Below are 18615 nucleotides of genomic sequence, written 5' to 3' on the forward strand. Positions count from 1 at the left end.
ACCCTTTGGTGATCCCACCCCACCTTGGCCCCGAACCAGGCGCGCAGAGGGAGCAGCACGGCACCACGGTGGGTCTCGCACACTTTATAACGCTCCGCAGCCCCGGTCTGACCCCAGACCGCCCCTCGCTCATTGCTTGCGCCGGGACCCCTGCGCCCTGGAGGATGAGCCCCGACGTTTCCCTGATGCCAGAGGCCGCATCTGCTGCCCAGGCCGGTCTCCAGCGGCCCCCCAGCTCCCCCAGCAACTGCACCCCAGAGCCTCCCGGCCCCTCTGCACAGCAGGGGCCCCAGGCACACCAGGGAGGAGAAGGGACCTGCTGCCCCGTGGAGAGGGGACTGGGACTGGCCAGGACCCTTCCCGCCAGGCAGGTTTTCCCCAGGGCTGGCGAAGGCAAAACTTCTGGCCCTGGACGGGAGCAGGAGCCCAGCCCCGGGGCTGCTTTTACAAGAGGAGTCTGGCACAGCAGGCTGGGGGTACATGCACGCAGGCACCGGGGTGCCAGCATCCACGCTGGCCCCGCAGCAGGGCGCTTGCTCCAGAAGCAGATGGGGGGGGGGTGGATGAGGCCCTGGGAGCTGGGGGGGGGGGGGCAAGCAGGAGCGGGGACACCCCTCCCCAACCTCCCCACTGGTCCCCGCCGCAGCCCCTCGGCACGACAGATCACGGGTACCCAGCCCCGCACACATCCCTCCGTGCACGCTGAGCCTGCGGGCAGGCAGCTGCCCATCCGTCAGCAGGCTGGGGCTCCCTGGTCCTGGCCCCCGCGGGCAGGGGAGCGCTCTGTCCGGGCCCCCGAGCCCCAGGCCGGGGTCAGCAGGATGCCGTGTCACCGCTTCCTTCCGTCTCGGGGATGGGCTCCAGCGGGGTGCGTAGCCGGGAGGGCTCTGGCGAGGCCGAGCCGTTCCTGCCGATGCCGCAGGACTGTCCCGCGTTGTGGATCTGCCAGAGGTTGTCCAGCGCCTCAGCCTTGGCGTGCTTGAGGAGGTCAGCCTGGCCCTGTGCGGCGAGACGGCATCAGGGGCCAGCCCCGGGGCTGTGCCACTCGGGCTGCCCGGACCCCCTGCGCGGAGCCTGGGCTGCCCCGCCGGCCAGCACCCGGGATGGGGGCTCGCTGGCTGTGGGCACCGCCTGGACCCCCTGAATGGGTCCATGCCATTCCCGGTGCTCACGGAGCATCCCCCGGGTGCGGGTCAGCGGGGCGGGGAGGGGGCCGCGCAGCCCTTGCCCCTCACCTTCAGGACGGTGATGTTCCAGGCGAAGCTCTCCAGCGCTTTCTGCAGCTTGCGCCCCCGCAGCCCCTCCTTGGCCTCGATGCGGTGCAGTTCCTTGTGGAAGTCCATGCCTGCGCAGACGGGAGCGTGGCTCAGCAGGCGCGGGGCCGCCTGCATGAGGACGGCCGCTGCCCGCCATGGACAGGGACTGAGCCGGAGAGATACCCTTTGCCCGGCATGGGGGTGCAGGCTGGGTGGGCTCCCCGCTGCCCCAGCAGCCCCAAACCCACTCCGTGCTGGGAACGATGGGCCGACAGAGCCACCACCACCTCAGCATCACGCTCAGCCCCAGCCCTTGGTGGTTTTGGGCCCCGGAGGCTGTGGGGTCCGGAAGGGCAGCCAGTACCCCAGGCAGAGGCATGGCTCTTGTACACCGTAGCTCAGCCAGGGGGGCTCAGAGCGGGGCCACCGGGCCCCCCCACCGGAGTGCAGGCCCCCGCGCTGCGCACCGCGTGACGTCCTCGTGAGCGGGTGCTATATTTACCCCTCCTGACGCAGCACCGGCTCCGGGCCCACACGAGGGCTCCCACGCAAGCCTGCTCGCCCACACGTTGTCAATCAGCACGCCCCCAGCCCCGCACCCCCGCCTGCAGCCGGCACCTCCCTGGACCCCACAGCACCCACCAGCCGGGCACGGGCCGGGCTGGCACCGCACGGGCTTGTCCGCAGCCGGGGTGAAAGCAGGGACGGGCAGCACCCTGGGCATGGGAGTGGGGGTTGCAGCCCCCGAACCGCTGCCTCCCACCTCCTCGAGGGGCCGGGCAGAGGCAGCAGCGGTGGCCGCACACCCCAGAGCCCCCCTGCCCCACGACACCCCCCCCCCAGCACTGCAGCAGGGCTCCCACAGCCAGAGGGGCACAGGAGGGCGCAGAGCCCACCCGTGCCCCGCACCCCAACCCCGCAGCCCGTGCCGCCCCCCGCCACTGCCGCTCTCCCCGGCGCTGGCAGCGGCGGCACAGCCAAAAGCCAAGAGCTCGGGGAGATTTCCGGGCTGCCGCGCAGGCTGGGAACAAACAGGGCTGCTGGCAGCAAGGCTGGTACCGGCTGGGGGTGGCAGAGCGGGGCCCCCTCCTTCCTCCCCGGCCCCTCCAGCTCCTGGCGGCTCGCCCAGCCCCGCAGGGAGCCCACATGAGCCCCGGGGCCAGCAGCCCCCGTGCAGCCGGGGGTGGCCGGGGTTATCCCTGGGGGGCCCCAGCCCGCAGAGGGGCCATGCAGCCATCCGTGCCTGGAGCAGGGCCGGGGGTCCCGGGCAGCCGCCGGGTTGGGGGCAGGATGGGGGGGGAGGACCGGGACAGGCAGGCGGCAGCACCTGCCTGTGTGGGTTCAGCCATGTGTCTTGGAAGTCGTAACATTCAGTTGCCACTTCTACCGTCAGCCCCAGTCTGTTATTTCTGGTGCTATAATTATATTCTGGCGTTTGGCAGCTAATGACTCTTCCCCGCTTCCTCATCAGCCTCCTCCACTCCCCTCCCTCCCGCACAGCCCCTGCAGCCCACCTGCCCAGCACCCTGCCCCAGCGCAGGCAGCTCCACGCCCCAGCACCCCAGTGGCACCCAGCACCAGGCAGCCTCCCATGCCCACCCTGCGCTGCCGGGACACGGGAAAACCGCAGAGCCAGGCTCAGGGCCGCCCCAGCTGGAAATCGCTCTCCCGTGGCCGGCCGGCCCTGGCTGCTCTGCCGCTGAACTCCGGCCCTGGCACGCACCCGCCCGGGGTGCAGACACGCACGTCTCGCCCTCCGTCGCACACCACAGGCGTGCAAGCGCACGGCCAAAAAAGCCGGCACGCTTGGCTGCGCCCACGCCCCGGTCCCGAGCCTGGTGCCAGACCCCCTGAACCCAGCCCTGCGGGGACACGTGCCCCCAGCCCAGTGCAGAGACATGGCACCCCCACGCCCGGCCCCCCAGGGACGTGCCCAGGTCTGCATCCCGGAGCATCGCCGGGGCTGGGCCTGCCCGCCCGGGACCCACCTGCCTGCTGCGCCTGGATGAGCTTGCCGTACACTGCGTCGGCGGACTCGATCAGCGTCCGGCTGGTCTGGATCATCTGGGGAGAGGGGCGGCGTGAGGAGCTGGGCAGCCCCCCGGCCCCACGCACCCCCCCGGGCAGAGCGGACGAGGACAAGAGGCTGGGGCAGGGGCTGCCCCTCGCCCCAGCGCGGTGGCTGAGGTCTGGCCCTCCTCGCCCCGCCGCGCACAGCCAGGTGCGGTGTGACCAGCGCCTGGCCGGCGGCCAGGTCTCCCTCCGACACAAAGGAAGGAAGCAGCTCCGGCTGCGGCTATTAATGGGATTTCTCTCGCCAGGCGGGACCGCAGGACGCCCCGCCAGCCGGCCCTGGCACAGGGTGCAGGCAGCGCGGGCAGGGGGACGGGGCTGTGGGGTCCCAGGGCTCGTACCCAGCCGGGCGAGCCTGCGCCTCGACAAGACTCCTCCCTGAGCAGCCCCCCACACAGCCCCCCGCCAGCGTCTCCCTGCAGTGGGATGGGTGCAGCGAGCTCGGGGTCCCCCATCCTGGGCAGGGCGGTGGTCCCGGTGCCGCCAGCCCCACAGCTCATCCCCGTGAGGAGCCAAGCCCCGGCGGGACGGCACCTACCGTCTCATAGGCGGTGAGGACCTTGCGCAGCAGGTCCGGGATGGGGCCCTGGGCCTCCATGGGGGGGTACTGCTCTGCCAGGTTGAGGGTGACGCTGGGCGCGCTGTCGCTGTGCAGCAGCCACGCGGCCACCGTCAGGATGCACTGCTTCATGTTGGCGGCGGGCGTCAGCCCACACAGCTCCTTGAAGGAGACCAGCGCGTTCTGCGGGCAGAGACCGGCGTCAGGGGCTCAGCCTGGGAGGGCCCCCAAGAGCCCCCCTGCCGGGAACATCCCCATTTCCCCCGGCTCTCTGCTCCAGACGAAGCTCCTCGCCCATGTACCCAGGAAGGGGGGGGGACACCCGGGCTCCCCACCGCTCATGGTCCGGCCCCGTCCTCCCCCGCAGAAACCAGGTCCCCCGGTGCCTCCACAGGGTCCGTACCTGCACGTTCTCCCGCAGGTCGGTGGCCTCCCGCAGCGGCTGGGTGGCTGTCCGGAAGACCTCATCGATGGCCTTGATGCCGGTGGCCTTGGTGGAGGTGTACTCCCGCACCCGGCGGCCCCGGCGCCCCGCCAGCCCCCGGCGGTGCCCCTTGCCCCCGCCGCGGCGGTCGCTGATGGCCACGTGCACGAAGAGGGTGGCGTGGGGCAGGGGCTCCCCGGCCAGGGACTGGAGGGGGACGTGGCGGTAGCCTGGCTGCAGGCACTCGAAGGGGATGGTGTACTGGGCGATGAACTCGTCCCCGATGTAGTCGTCGTCCAGCACGACGAAGCGCAGGACGGCCAGCTCCGGCAGGTTGATCTGGAACTCCAGGCTCTCGTCGAAGACGGGGTTGTCCCCGCTCTGCAGGGCCGTCTTGGTGCGGTGCTCGGCGCAGTCGGCCGGGATGCCGTGGATCTCGGCGCAGACGTAGGGCTCCACCACCTCCCCCTTGGCCCCCGAGCCCTTGGGCTTGGGCAGGTTCTGCCCGCTGATGACCTTGAGGTGCAGGAGCTGGGCAGGCACCCCGGGCAAGGAGTCCTTGGCGTTGGCACTGAAGTAGGAGACCTCCTCCCGCATGATGGCGGGGCGGAGGACGTAGCCGCAGGCCCCGTTCTGCCGGAACCAGCCTGTGTTCAGGTCCATCATGAGCCCTGGCGTCTGGTAGTTCATGGCCACCATCTGGCAGCCGCACTTCCAGAAGTCCTGGGGGTTCATGTTGCTGGCGTCGATGCGCATGGGGCTGGGGTAGACGCGGGAGAGGAACCGCTTGTTGTAGCTCACCAGCTCGGCCGGGCACTCGTTGGCGAAGCGTCCCGCCTCCACCTCGCTGAAGGAGCACATCTCCCAGTAGCGCTGCCCGCGCCGCGAGCTCTCGAAGTCCTGGAAGGGGACAGCCTGGCAGAGGCTCACCAGCTCCGAGAGCTCCCGGCTGAGGCGCACCCGCCGCGGGCCACCTCCCTCCGGCGTCTCCCGGTCCTCCTGGCCCAGCCGCCGCGCCAGCTCCCAGCCTTCCTCCTCGTCCGACACCTCCCCCTCGCTGTCCTCGCAGCCGGGCGGCAGCTTCTTGCCCTTGATGAGGATGCGGCCCTTGAGCTGCTCCGGAGAGGGCAGGTAGGACGTGGCAGGGTTGGGGGGCTCCAGGTACAGCTTCTCCCCCAGCGTCTTGCGCAGGCACTGGGCGGCGAGGCGCTGCTGGGCGGCCGAGCAGCGCACCACCAGGCAGAGGATGAGGGGGTAGGCAGAGGCGGCGAAGGCGTGCTGGTCGATCAGCCCCACCACGGCGCGGAAGGGCACGCAGGAGGCGGCCGAGGGGCTGGTGTAGACCACGGGCTCGCCCTCGGGGCCGTCCCACAGCACCAGCTCGATGCTGCGGCAGCCCAGGCCCAGGGCGCTGATGTAGCCGCTGATGTCCGAGCGGCCCCAGAAGTTGTCCTCCAGCAGGCAGGCGCTGTGGGCAGAGCTGATGTAGTAGTGGGAGAGGGGCTGCGCCATGTCCTGGCACACCTTGCGGTGCTGCGGGTCGAAGATGGAGCAGTCGGCGGAGAGCAGGTAGCGCGTGAAGCCGTCGATGGCCAGGTAGCCCTTCTCCCGGCCCTCCTTGGAGGGCTCGTACTTGCCAACGATCTCCAAGCACTTCTCCTCCGTCACCCCCTCCATGCCCTGCTCCACCTCCAGGAACATCAGCAGGTCCTTCAGACCCAGGTACTCCTTGTTGCTGGAGAACTGCACCAGCAGGAAGAAGATCTCGGGGCGGGTGCAGAGCTCGCAGTACACCTCCACGAAGAGGTCGCAGGCCACCTCCGCACCAGGACGCTCGCTGGCCTTCTGCAGCTCCTTGAACTTCAGCTCGATGGTGGAGGTCTTCATGCCCGGGTTGAGCGCTTTGATCAGCTGCACGGCCCGGGACACAGGGATGCGGCCAGACTTCTCCAGGTCGGCAAGGTCAAAGACGGAGGAGATCCAGGAGGTCCGGAGGCTGGGGTGGCCGGTCCCGGGCGCCTCGGGGGTGTGCTTCCCGTAGGACACCAGGTACCGGAGCCCCATCACCCAGGCGCTCACCACATCGGCCGAGCTGGCCACCAGGTCCAGGGACTCATAGTTGTCTCCGTAGATGATGGAGAAGGCGCACTCATCTGGGAACTGGTCGGAGAGACCATTGCTGCGCAGGACGGGCGTCTTCTTGCCCACGCGCACCTCTTTGACCGACTTGATCTCGATCTTGGCCTTCTCCGAGTCCTTCTTGGAGGGCTCCCAGCGCACGGAGCGCATGTCGGCGTCCAGCACGAAGAAGCGGCTGTACATGCGGGAGTTGGAGCGCACCTTCTTCAGCTCGCAGCCCTCCAGCATGAAGGAGATGCAGGCAGCCGTGCTGTTGATCTTGCGGTCGTTGGGCATGGTGCTGAAGGACACCGTCTTCTTCTTCTGTGGCGGCCGCTGCCGGGAGCCATCCTGCCAAGGTGGGAGAAGGGGCCACAGCCGTCAGGGACGGGGCCGGCAGCGCGCACCCTGCCGGCTCCCAGTGCCCTCCTGCCGCACACTGTCCCCACCCCAGCCCCGATGCACAGTGCAGCACCCCAGGGTGTCCCAGTGCCACGCGAAGCCCAGTCCGCCCTGGTCCGACCCTCTCCCCGGAGGCTGGGAGCTGGCTCCAGCCCTGGCCTCCCCCACAGCTCGCTGCCTGGCTTATTTTAACTCTGCTTTCCTTCCTTCCTTCCTTCCTGCTCCCGGCCCTGAGCCGGATCCTTCCCCACTGCTCACTCACTGTTGGAGGCACGGCCGTGCACAGGCAGCCCAGCAGTCCCCATCTCCCCAGCCTGGGGACACCGGAGGAAAACACAGGACCAGGCTGCGCCCACAGCGGCCCCATCCCTGCAGAGAGGCACACGCCATGGCCCCTCACGCCTTCCCCTGCACCCCAGGCATCGACCCTGGGCACCAGGGTGCGAGGATGCCTGGGGTGCCCCGAGGCGATGCCCGGGCAGAGCTGCTCCTGGGGGTCCCCAGCCAGACCCCCCCACTCTGTCTGCCGGGGAGCGGCGCAGGACGGCCACCTGCAAGTGCCACGCGCTGGGGACGAGCACGGCCCGCGGCCCGGTCCCGCAGAGCCCGTGGCTGCTGCTGCCTGGATGGGGTCACAGTGGGTCCGGGCTCTCTGCTGCCTGCACCCCATGCCTGCACTCTGCCCGTACGCCTGCGCCAGCCCTGCCCCTCGGCGGGGATGGAGGACCCTGCTGCCAAGGGGCTGGAGGGGGCAAGGGATGAGGGGGAACAGCAGGGCCAGGAGCATATTATGGGATGGATTTCATTAAGTAGTGCAGCAGGAGCAGATTTAATCCACTCCTTCAAGATTATGGTGAGTCACCTCTAATCTGGTGGTGTCTCCGGCAGAGGCAGGTCCTGCCCAGCTGCCCAGGTTGGGGGCGAGGGGTTGTCCCCTCTGGTGCCCCAAGAGCGTCCACACCTCCTGGACAGGGGGGCTGCAGAGCAGGCGGGCACATCCCCATGCCTGACCCCAAAGGGTCTGGATCTGCCCTTGTGGGGCCAGGCAGCCCCAGCTCAAGGGTAATCGGGACGGGTGATGCAGGCAGCTGGCCAGCTCCCCCGGGGGTGCCCAGGACACAAAATCCCGGGGAAGGGAGAACCGGCCCCAGCCCTCAGCCCCACGTCAGAGCCGGCTGGATCCTGCTGTCCCAGAGATGCCTTCCCGGGTAAGGGGGCAGTCGGCGGGCAGCAGCACCATTCCTCCACAGCCTCGCTGCCCGCTGGCAATGGCAGACGCCGCTCAGCCTGGCACAGGGGCTATTTCCCCCAGCTCAGATGCAGGAGCTGTTTGCATCCTCTCACTGCCAGATTGCTCCGGGGAGCCGGCCGAGTGCCAGGACCCTGCCTCCTTGCCAGCCAGCTCCCGGGGGGTGTCCCCTGCTCAGACGGCTCCCGGGCCCCCCAGCCAGCAGCAGCTGCCCCCTCCCCTCTGCAGCCTCCCTGGGCAGCAGGGTGGTGATGCACAGCATCCCCCGGAGCCTCACCATCCAGCTGGGACAATCACCCCTAGGGCTGAGCCAGGGACCCGGCTGTCGGGGGCCACCGTGCAGGACCCCAGCCAGCCCCAGTCGGCAGGGGGGGCTCAGCGGCAGGTCGCCCCATCGGCCAGCCCCACGGGGAAGGACTCGCTGCTGGCAGAGCTGCCGGGACGCTTCCTGCGAGCAGCAATCTGAGCGCCCCACTGATGGGCAGCCCTGGCCCTCGCCCCACCATGGGGCGATGGCCGGCACCGAGCGCGGCCCCCTCCTGTCCTCCCAGGCAGGACCCTCACACCTCTGCGGACCCGTTCCCCGCCCCGGCACACCCCACCCTGGGCGGCTCTGCACCGGGCCCCACAGCCGAAAACAGGAAATCCATCCGGAAAGGAAACACGGGCGGGGGGCCTGTGTGCACCCAGCGCCCAGGGACCTGCCTCCAGCTGCACCCACCGCAGGCAGCCAGACCCACCCCTCCGGCACCAGCCCCGTCGGGTCCCGTGCCACCCCGGCTCAGGGCAAAAACCTGAATGCCCTCCCTGCATCCCCCCCCCTCTCCCCAGACTTGGGAAGGAGCGGAGGTGCCTGCTGCAGTGCTTTGGGGTGCAGATGCACGGCACAGACCTGAGAGCGGCCCGTGGCACACGAGCTCTGCTCTCTCCAACTGCACAGGTGAACCTTGGCGGGCGCTGCTGTCGCCCCGTTCCAGGAGCTCCCAGCCCTTGCTGCCGCCGAACGTGTTCGCAGCCAGCGAGCCGGTGGCAGCAGCTGCGTGGGGCCTCCTGCCCGCAGCCGCCTGCCGGCTTCTCACCCTGACCTGGGGACTGGCAGGGAAAAGCTGCTGCTCCCTGGCAGCCCCTTACACAGGCGCTTTCCAGGCAGGCTTTGACCCTGGGGACACCCCACTAAGTGCTCCAGGAGGTGCGGGCAGGAGCGGTGCAGGCAGCCGGGCTGCAGAGCTCCATAAGGGGATAAGTAGGCCAGCAGCGGAGGCGGGAGGACGTGGTGCCCATGGCCACGGGAGCACAGAGCATCCCCGGGCACAGGGCAGGGCTCCGGCAGGAGCAGGGCATCCCACTCGCTGTGCCGCCAAGCTGGCAGCAAGCAGGCAGGGCTCTTGCCAGCACTGCCACACACGTCGCACCCACATAGCCCCGCTCTGCAGAGGGAAGACACGCCGACCATGAAGCCGATGCCGACCACGATGCCAATGGCGAGCACGGGCATCTGGCTGGGCACAGAGGGCACGTCCGAACCCAGCTGCCTGCACCCTGCCCAGCTCTGCAGCATGTGCTAAGCACCTCTTCAGCCAATTACCTCCCATGATTAGTGCCCTGGCAAGCGCAGCAGCCCTAATCTCAGCCGCCACGTGACCGCCGTTGTTACCCGGCCAAGCAACCCGCTCCCAAGCGCAGGGATGGGGAAGGGCCCATCGGCCGCCCCTCCCTTCCCGTTATCCCCCGAGGCCTGGCCGGGGGGGTCCCTGCCGCACAGCAGCTCGTGACGGCAGGAGACAGAGGAACTGAAAGCCTCTGGGGCTGAGGCATCTCGGCCCAACCGCGGCTCTGCTGCCCCGGCAGCAGAACCCCTCTCCTGGCCATGGGGCGTGCGGTGGGGACGCGTTTCACCCAGGGGACAGGGCTGTCCCCCAGCGTGGCTGTGACGTGACTCAACCGCAGCTGGTTTCCCCAGGTCCTGGGTCTTCCCACTGCCCCCATCCCAGGCTGGGCAGCACGAGCAAGGGTGCAGGCAGGCAGCAGCAGCCAGCAGCACCAGAGAGGAGGCAGTGGGAGGCCAGGCACAGCCAGGGCTTTTCTACCGTCATTTGTTCCCTGCCAAGATAGCGAGTGACACATCCACTCCCCGCGGCACCAGCTGCCGCTACCCAGCGAGGGGCCGTGGAGCCGGAGCCCGGAGCAGAGGCACCGCACAGCTCCTGGGGCTGGCACGGGATGGAGATGGGGAGAAGGGGATAGGACAACAGGGCACTGGGGAAGGGTCACCTCCTGCAAGCAGGGAGGGACAGATCCAGTACTCCCCCAGTCCCTCTCCAGCATCCTCCCAGCCCACCGGACCTCCAGCCCCCTCCGCTTCCAACCTGGGAAGAAAGCAGGGAAGCAGGTCCTCTAGCCAGGGCAGGGGGGGGCCGCATGGGGCCAGCTCTGCTGCCGCCCAGCATGGCCAGCCCCAAGCTCCCCCTGCCCCAGCACAGCCGGTGAGTCTCACTTTCAGATTCACTCCTCCAGCCTTTTCTGGAAATCCCAAAAAATAACAGAGCCGGCAGCTCTTCCCACATGTTCCTCCACTTCGTCAGCAGCCAGCCCCTGCCCAGCCTGCTGCCCCGCTGCCCGCAGCTCGTTTGTGCCCTCGCTCCAAGCTGTAGCCGGGCTTATGGCACTGGGCCCCCTCCCTGCCCCACAACCCCCGTACCTGCACCATGGCCGAGCAGCGGGCACAGCCCCTGACTCCCACCCACCACCATGCAGGGGGACAGCGAAGCTGCTGCAGAGCCCACAGCAGAGGAACAGCCTCAGCATGCCCCAGGGATTTGTGGTTGGGCAGCTGCTCCCCAGCTCCTGCTGGGGCTGGTTGGGCCCCAGACCTGCTAGGGATCCCCATGGACCCTCTCCCCAGCCGCTGTGCAGAGCTGGTCCAAGCGGATCCCCCAGCGGGGAGAGCCTGGGCACAGAGGGGTCTCAGCCGGTGGAGGGGCTGGTGGGAGACAAGAGGAACCTGCTCTGTCCTCTGTCCCTGCTCAGGCACAGGAGAGCTGCGCTGGGAAGCAGCAGGACCGCTCGCTGCCTCTGAACAGGCGAGGGCAGGAGGAGCACAGTGTGGGCAGGAGCACGGTGTGGGCGGCCGGTGCCTGCACGGTCCCACAGGCAGCATGTCTGCCCACCGTCCTTTGCCTGCCAGCCTCAGCCCATGGAGGGGCTCAGCACGGTCAGGGTCCTGGGGCACAGACAGGCTCAGCCTGGGGAACTCACAGCTGCAGGATTTGGGACCGGTAGCCCTCCAGCGCCAGGGCAGGATCAGGCTCTGGATGGACTCGGAGATGCATGATGGATCAGCACAGGCTGGGGACACCGTCCACCTCTGACCTCCTCCAGCACCAGCACCCTCCCCTACCAGCACTGGCCCTGGGCCACCCGACCTTCACGTGAGGCCAAATCCCACAGTGACGCATGGCCGTGACAGGGGATGCACCCAGCCCGGGGGCAAGTGAGAGGTTCACCTTCAGCCCACTGTGCCCATGGCCAGACCCCGGGCAGAGAGCGGTGAGGAGGCGTGCTGTCCAGACGCGGGAGGAACAAGAGACCCTGGCGAGGTCCCCAGGGAAACTGTGCACAGCCGGCGCACTGGCCTCTGGCTGCACAGGAGCACCGGGAGGTCTCCTTGCCATCACCATGTGGGGCACAGCCCTGCCACTCCTGCAACAGTTTGCGGCGGGAGCCCAGGTGGGCACGGGCAGGGGCACAGGGTCTCTCCGGCCACCCTGAGGAGGGGCTGACACCTCTGCCCAGAGGACTGGGTCCGGGGGGCAGAAGGCCAGGGCTGGGCCAGCACCACGGGAACAGCCCCCACACAGGTTATATTAATAGCACCAGAGCAATCCCAGCTTAAAATAGGTTGCCAGGAGTGGAGAGGCGGGTCCCGGGCGGACGCGACCTATTGTGTCAGCGAGCACCACCGGCCTAAGTGCAATTAGGTGGGATCATTTAGGAAAGCACGCATGTGTCCACTGCCCACTCGCGTGGGAGACCCCCAGAGACCCTCCCTGGCTCACGGCCCCGCCGGTACCCCTGCCCGGCCACGGCACGGCTCCAGGGAGGTGTCAGTCAGGAGCTGGTCAGGCTGGGCCCAAGGCTCAGCGACTTTGCAGGAGGGAGCACGGGAAAACGGAAGGTGCTCGGGAGTCAGGAGCAGGCGTCTCCTCACCGGCACCCATGGGTGCCCTGAGCAGGACGGGGCGATGCCGCGCTGTGACTCCCACAGCAGGAGCAGCGTGGCCGTGCAGGGGACCCACGGGAAGAGCGGCGGCTGGACGGGGCAATCCGCGGCCACGCAGAGAGGACAGGCCTGGCCCGGCAGCGCACGAAGCCCGAGCCAGGCTTTGCCCTTGGGGACCCACGGTGCCGGGCAGGGCGAGGGGACGCCGGGCCGGCCACCCGGAGAGCCCGGTGCTGCGGGCAGGGGGCAAACCCCGCGCCCGGCGGGGCAGGCAACCCCCGGGCACCGAACCGGGGGGGGGGGGGGGGGGGGCCGCAGCTGCCCCACGGCTCCGCGAACCCGCCCCACGGGCACAGGCAGCGGCCGGGCGGGCGCGGCGGGAGCCCGGGGGGGGGCGGCGGGCGCGGCGGGCATCGCAGGCTGGCGGGGCCGGTGCCCGCCGGCTCCGGGGCCGGGGGACGCGCAGCTCCCGCGGAGGGGGCACGGCACGGCACGGCACGGCACGGCACGGCTCGCCCCCCCCCCCCCCGAGCCCTGCGCAGGTGCCGGGCGGCGCCGGTCCCGGGGGGCCCCGGAGCCCGCTCCGGGGCGGGGAGGGGCGCGGCGGGGTGCGGGGCTCTCACCTTCATGATGCTGGCCCGGGGTGCGGCGGGCGCGGGGCTCCGCTCCGCCGAGTCCTCGCGGCTGCTGCTGCCCGAGCCCGAGCCGGGGCTGCCGCCGCCGCCGCCGCCGCCGCCGCCGCGGGGCCCGTTGGGCAGCGGCGCGGCGGGGCGGGGCGAGCCCGGCGGCGGGGCGCCCCGGGGCCCCTCCGCCATCCCCCGCGGCCTCAGGGCAGCGGCCGCCGCGGGGCCCCGGGCGCCCCCGGAGCCTGCGCCCGCCGCCGCCGCCGCCGCTGCTGCGGGCTCAGTGGCGGAGCGGGCGGGAGGCGGCGCGGCCGGGAGGAGGGGACGGGCCGGGCCGGGGGCGGGGACGCGGACGGGGACGGGGACGGGGATGGGGACGGCGCGCCCCCCCCCCCGCCCCGGGCCGCAACGGCGGAGAGCGGGGACGGGCACCGGGCACCTCCCGCCGCCGGGGCCCCCCCCCCCCGGCCTCCGCCCAGCGCCGCAGCGCCCGGGCCCGGCGGCCGCCCCATGCCGGTGGTGGGACCCCGGCCAAGCCCGCACCCTGCAGCCGGGCACCCCCACCCGGCCCACGCCCTGCAGCCTGGTACCCAAAACGAGCCTGCAGCCTGGCACCCAAACCCAGCCCACACCCTGCAGCCTGGCACCCTGCAGCCTGGCACCCAAAACAAGCCTGCACCCTGCAGCCTGCCACCCAAATCGACCTTGCACCCTGCAGCCCGGCACCCAAATCGACCTTGCACCCTGCAGCCCGGCACACAAACCGAGCCCGGACCCCGCAGCCTGGCCCTGCCCAGCGGGGCACACACCACACACCCCCGCCACGCCGAGCCTGCAGCCTCCAGCGGGGTCAGCGCCCAGGCAGGGGCAGGGGGCAACTAGAGCTGCCAGGTGAAGCCCTGGGCCAGCGCAGCTCTCCCGGGCGGGGGGCTCGAGGCTTTTTCCGGGGCGCCGGGTCACTGCCGAGCCCCTCGGAAGGGCTGTGCTCGCCCGGGGTGCAGGCACCTGCGTGGCGTGCGTGGCACAGGCGGCGGGCCCAGCAGCCCCCGAGGCTCTCTGGGCTGGATCCAGTTGCATGGGTCTCTGCCGGCGCAGGGCTGCTCGGGAGCCCCCCCACGGACCCCCCCCAAGCCCAGCTTCATGACCCCGGCCTTTATCAAGCCACCACTAAACCCCAGCCCATACCATGCCGGGGCCAGGCACCCTCAATGCCAGCTGGCCCAGCACCCGTGTCCCCACCATGCCAGCAGCAATACAGGCTCATGCCCCCCCCCCCCCAGGCATCCCCCTCCCAGCCACAGACACCCCACCAGCTGCAGGCGCTGCTTCTCCCCTCCTTGCACCAGGAATCTTGCTCCAGGCTATTTTTCTGGCAGGGATGGGGGGAAGGGGCCTTAGCCCGGTTTCCATCCCTGGCAGAGGTTTTGGCTGCACCGGGGCGGATGCTTTGTGTGGATCTTGTTCAAGACATTGTCTTCTGCCAGCGGCCTGGCTTGCCCCCACCCTGGGCAGCAGCTGCCCACAGAGCAGGTTCCCCAAGCACCGCGGCTCACTAGCCCTCAAAATAAACCTCAACAAGCAGGAGGGGAAAAGACCAGTCCCTCCCGCCTGGTACATTCATGCCTCAAAGACACAAATGGCCAGACGCTCCCAGAGCCCCAGCCAGATGCTGAACTGGTTAAATATTCATGGCTGCCCCTTCCCCAGGACCCCGAGGAAATTACAGCAACTTCTCAACTACCAGAGCAGTCAGGGCTGTCATCAAGAAATGTCTTTAATGAGGATTAAAAATAATAGTATTAAAAAATCAATCCCGGAGCGCTCCCTCTATTTATTTTTGAGAGGTAATCCTCCTTTATTTTGCTTCTGTTTTTTTAAACATTAAAAGCAGCCCTTGCTGGAGCTTATTGTTTCCTAAACCAGCGGATGTGCACTGGAGCCCGGCGGAGAGGCTGCTCCGCAGAAGCTGGCACCTGCCACCACTGGCCACCCTGTGCCCTGCCTGCGGTGTCCCTGCCCGCGGTGTCCCTGTCAGGGGACAAAATGCCACAGGGCCCCAGAGCTCAGCACAGGGATGAGCTGAGCTCCTGCACGGGCCTGAAGCTCCGCAGCTCCTCCTGCTCCTGGGGAGGTTTTCCGCTGTCCCCCCCACATCAGTCATGGGCTGTAATGGCCGAGGCGTCCCTCAGATAAGGCATAGGCACCCACTCTGCTGTGGCTGCCTGCAGGCACTGCCAAGGCACTCAGCAGAGCGGGGCGAGCCGTGGCCACTGGCAGCCGGACCCAGCTGCCCCCGTGACACTCACAAGCGCCCGCGGTCCCACCCTGCACCCAAAACAGCCTGGCGAAGGGCCAGGTCTGCTAGCAAGTGCCTGGGGCCGGTGCCGGGGTTGGGGTGTGCTGCACGTCCTGCTCCATCCCTGCGGGCAGCACCGAGCGCGATGCCCACCGGTGCCCGGCACCTGCTGCCCCTGCGGAGCAGGGGCACAGCCGAGCTCACCGATTCCATCCTCTCCGCTCAGCCAAACCCTCCGGGGCTGGGCACCCTCGCCCCCCACCAGGGACTCGGCCCCGCTCCGTCCCCGGCGGCCGCACGCCGAGCGAACCCCAGGGGCGGGAGGGCTGCGGGTCCCCCGGGCTGCCCTAGGAGATGACGGTGCTCTGGATGAGCTGCAGCAGCCGCTCCTCCCGCAGGACCCTGGGCATGGGGAGGGGGGACCCCAGCGCCTCCCGCAGCCGGGCGAAGCCCCCGACCCCCACCAGGTGCAGGCGCAGGGGCCCGATGCTGCCCTTGAAGCGGAAGGACTTATAGATGGGGAAATCCTCCTGGAGACACTGGTCCAGCTGCAGAGAGAGGGCAGGCTGCCCGCGCCGCTCCGACACCGGCCGGCCCAGCCCAGCCGCCGCCGCCGGGCCCGGGGCCCCGCTGGCGGCTGCAGCTCCCCCCCCCGCCCCGGGCAGGGCCGGGCTCTGCCCGTGCCCCCCAGCCATCCCCCCCCAGCCCCCGCAGCGAAGCATCCCGGCAGCGCAGAGGCCGCCGGGCCAGCACCGCCACCGCGTGGCTGCGGCCACCCCGCCGCCTCGCCCGCCCGGCTGGCAGGGGGCAGGCAGCGGGGGCAGGCAGCGGGGGCAGGCAGCGGGGGCAGGCAGCGGGGGCAGGCAGCGGGCCCTGCCTGCCTGCCTGCCTGCCTGCGGGGGCCTGCCCCGGAGCAGAGCCCGCGTCCCCCTCACCTTGTAGCGCTGCCCCTCCGACAGGTCCCGCAGGCCCCGCAGCTCCACGAACACCTCGTAGTGGGGGGCGCAGGCCCCCGAGGAGGCGCCTGCAGCGGCACCGGCGAGCACGTTAAAGCCGCCCGCGGCCCCCAGCCCCGCCGGGCGCAGGCAACCCAGGGCCGAGCAGGGTGCAGGAGGGCCGGCAGAGCTCCGGGCAGCGCTGGCCGCGCTTTTGGGGGGACTCGGGCAGCTCTGCGGGGGACTCACCCAGCAGGGCACTCTCCACGCAGACGTAGTCAACCAGGCGAGCGCCCGGCCACATGCCCACGGCGCGGCACAGGCTCCGGTAGAACCGCTCCTCGGGGATGCTCTCGCCCCGCACGCTCAGGGCCTGGCTCTCCCTGCGGTGCAGGGGGCCGGGGTGGGTGCCCTGTGCCAGGGGTGCCGCCAGCACCATCCCATTCGGACCCTGCCCAGCACAGGGCCCCCAACGCAGCCCCCCAAGGTGAGGGGTGGGAGCTGGGGTGTCCTCACCTGCGCACAGGCTCCACCACGGGACACTGCTTGTGGAAGCCAGTCACCCTCAGCACCTCCCCGGCACGGCACCTGCGTGGGCAGGGGGACCATGAGGGGGGCCGGTGCCAGGCACATGGGGCTGGGGCAGATGTGCCCCCCAGACCACCGCAGCAGCGAGGAGGCACCTGTACTCTCCCGGCCAGGCCGTCAGGACCAGCCCATACTCGCGTCCCTCCCAGAGCTCGCCCAGCAGCACCGTCCGTGGCTCCTCCTCGGCCGGGCAGGGCAGGAACTCATAGAAAGCCCAGTCAGGGCACAGCAGGAATCGGGGCGCTGGCTCCTCCGGCCACAGGTTCACACCAAGCAGGGCTGGGCAGAGTGCAGCGCGTGTCAGCATGAGCCCCCCCCAGACCCTCCCATCTCTGCCCACGCAGCCTCACCCCCCTCCAAGGGGGGCTTCTCAGCTGGTGCCAGGACAGAGCTGTTTTTGGAGAGCAGGCAGGTCTCCAGGGAGGGATGTGGCACAGAGATGCACCCATGCCTGTGGGGGCAGGGGGAGTTTGTGCTGCCGTACAGCCGCGGCTCCCCCCGTGCACCCAGGCCAGACCATGGGGACAGCCCCACGCCAGGGACACTCACCTCCTGCCGCCCAGTAGAAGGGGCAGTAGAACGGCAGCCCCTTGCAGTCGGCCTGGCGGAGGGCGTCGCAGTAGAGCCGCTCCGTGCCGTGTGCCGTCCCCACCACCACCACCTCCAGCTGCGGCCACAGGCGCTGCACGATGCCCTCGAAGCCGCGGGCGCACTCGGCCCGGAGCTCGGCCGCCCGGGCGGCGTCGGGGGCCAGCAGCGCCTGCAGCCGGCCCCGCGCGTCCTCGGGCAGCCCGGGCTGGGGGCTCAGCCTGCCCAGCGCCAGGTCCCGGGCCAGCTCGGGCCAGCCGGCGCGCAGGGCTGCCAGCGCGTCGTGCAGCTCGGCGGCCAGCCCGGCCTCCAGCACCCGCAGCGCACGCGCCTGAAGGGCAAAGAGCAGCTGCACCCGCAGAGCGGCGGCCCGCGAGGGCAGGGCGCCCGCCTCGGCCGGGGTGCAGTACAGGGTGGGCAGGGGCCAGCCCGCCGGGGCGCGGGGGCGGCCGGGCGCCCAGGAGAGCAGGGCCGTGCCCCGGGGGGCCAGGGCCTGCGGGAAGGCGGTGCGGAGGGCATCCAGGTAGAGCAGGGACCCCTGCGCGGGGAGAGGCGGGGGTCAGGTGGGGCAGACCCGGGCGGAGGTGCAGTGGGGGGCCCGTGGGGTGCCCGTGCTCCCCTCCCTGCCCCGTCGCCCCCCCCCCCCGTACCTGCAGAGGGGGGTCGGTGCCCCAGCAGCTGCGGAGCAGAGCCCAGGGGCGCAGCGGGGGGACCTGCCCCCCCGGCGCCCCTTCGGGGCAGTTCTGGCCCAGGGGGTGACGCTCCCGGAAAGCCTCCGAGCCTGCCGAGAGAGGCGCGGGCTGAGCGGGGCGACCCCCGGGACACCACCCCCGCCCCCCCCCCCCTCCCCGCCGCCCCCCCCTCTCACCGCGCTCCGTGCCGGCGGGCAGCAGCCGCCGCAGCCGCCGCTCCTGGCTGAGCCGCACCTCGCTGCCCAGCAGCTCCAGCCGCCGCCGGTACCAGCCCGCGGCCCGGCGCAGCGCGGAGCGGCACAGCCGGTGCCGCAGCGCGGGGGCGGCGGGCAGCGCCACGGCCACGGCCACGACCACGGCCACGGCCACGGCCACGGCCACCGCCACCGCCACCGCCACGGCCGGCAGCATCCCGGGCGCCCGCCGCCGCCCCCGAGCAAGGCCCCGGGACCCCCCCGCCGCGGCTATTCCGCCTCCGGCAGAAATGACGGGGAATGACCGCGACCGGCACCGCCCCCCACCCCCCCGTCAGCTCCGCCTTTATTTTTATTTTCATTTTCTCATTTCTGCCAACAACCCGACACGGCCCCGCC

The 18615-nt window shown here is 70.7% G+C and overlaps 2 protein-coding genes across 2 annotated transcripts; both read right to left on the bottom strand.

Moving 5' to 3' along the window:
* Window positions 1-68: 68 nt before the first annotated feature.
* On the bottom strand, window positions 69-13130 carry LOC142034800 (inactive phospholipase C-like protein 2). Its single transcript, XM_075036579.1, has 6 exons — window positions 12924-13130; window positions 4292-6781; window positions 3868-4071; window positions 3245-3320; window positions 1236-1345; window positions 69-999 (listed from the first exon to the last, which is right to left on the bottom strand). The coding sequence occupies exons 1-6, from the start codon at window positions 13113-13115 to the stop codon at window positions 814-816; spliced, it is 3258 nt and encodes a 1085-aa protein (XP_074892680.1). The 5' UTR covers window positions 13116-13130; the 3' UTR covers window positions 69-813.
* A 1546-nt stretch (window positions 13131-14676) lies between these two features.
* Window positions 14677-18489, bottom strand: GHDC (GH3 domain containing). Its single transcript, XM_075036955.1, has 8 exons — window positions 18199-18489; window positions 17981-18111; window positions 17292-17868; window positions 16838-17021; window positions 16671-16742; window positions 16404-16537; window positions 16155-16243; window positions 14677-15767 (listed from the first exon to the last, which is right to left on the bottom strand). Exons 1-8 carry the CDS (start codon window positions 18431-18433, stop codon window positions 15567-15569), a joined length of 1623 nt encoding a protein of 540 aa, XP_074893056.1. The 5' UTR covers window positions 18434-18489; the 3' UTR covers window positions 14677-15566.
* Between the last annotated feature and the right edge of the window lie 126 nt (window positions 18490-18615).

This window comes from Buteo buteo, chromosome 9 (assembly GCF_964188355.1).
Source record: "Buteo buteo chromosome 9, bButBut1.hap1.1, whole genome shotgun sequence".
In the NCBI taxonomy this organism is placed as follows: domain Eukaryota; kingdom Metazoa; phylum Chordata; class Aves; order Accipitriformes; family Accipitridae; genus Buteo; species Buteo buteo.

Excerpts from the sequence above, each read along its gene's own strand:
- LOC142034800 (XM_075036579.1), bottom strand. The coding sequence starts at position 13,115 with ATGGCGGAGGGGCCCCGGGGCGCCCCGCCGCCGGGCTCGCCCCGCCCC. Across the intron at positions 4,072-4,291 it reads ACCTGCGGGAGAACGTGCAG|AACGCGCTGGTCTCCTTCAA; the intron begins GTACGGACCCTG and ends CTCTGCCCGCAG. Across the intron at positions 3,321-3,867 it reads TCCTCACCGCCTATGAGACG|ATGATCCAGACCAGCCGGAC; the intron begins GTAGGTGCCGTC and ends CCCTCTCCCCAG.
- GHDC (XM_075036955.1), bottom strand. The coding sequence starts at position 18,433 with ATGCTGCCGGCCGTGGCGGTGGCGGTGGCGGTGGCCGTGGCCGTGGCC. Across the intron at positions 17,022-17,291 it reads CTTCTACTGGGCGGCAGGAG|CCCTGCTTGGTGTGAACCTG; the intron begins GTGAGTGTCCCT and ends CACTCTGCCCAG. Across the intron at positions 16,244-16,403 it reads CGTGGAGAGTGCCCTGCTGG|GCGCCTCCTCGGGGGCCTGC; the intron begins GTGAGTCCCCCG and ends GTGCCGCTGCAG.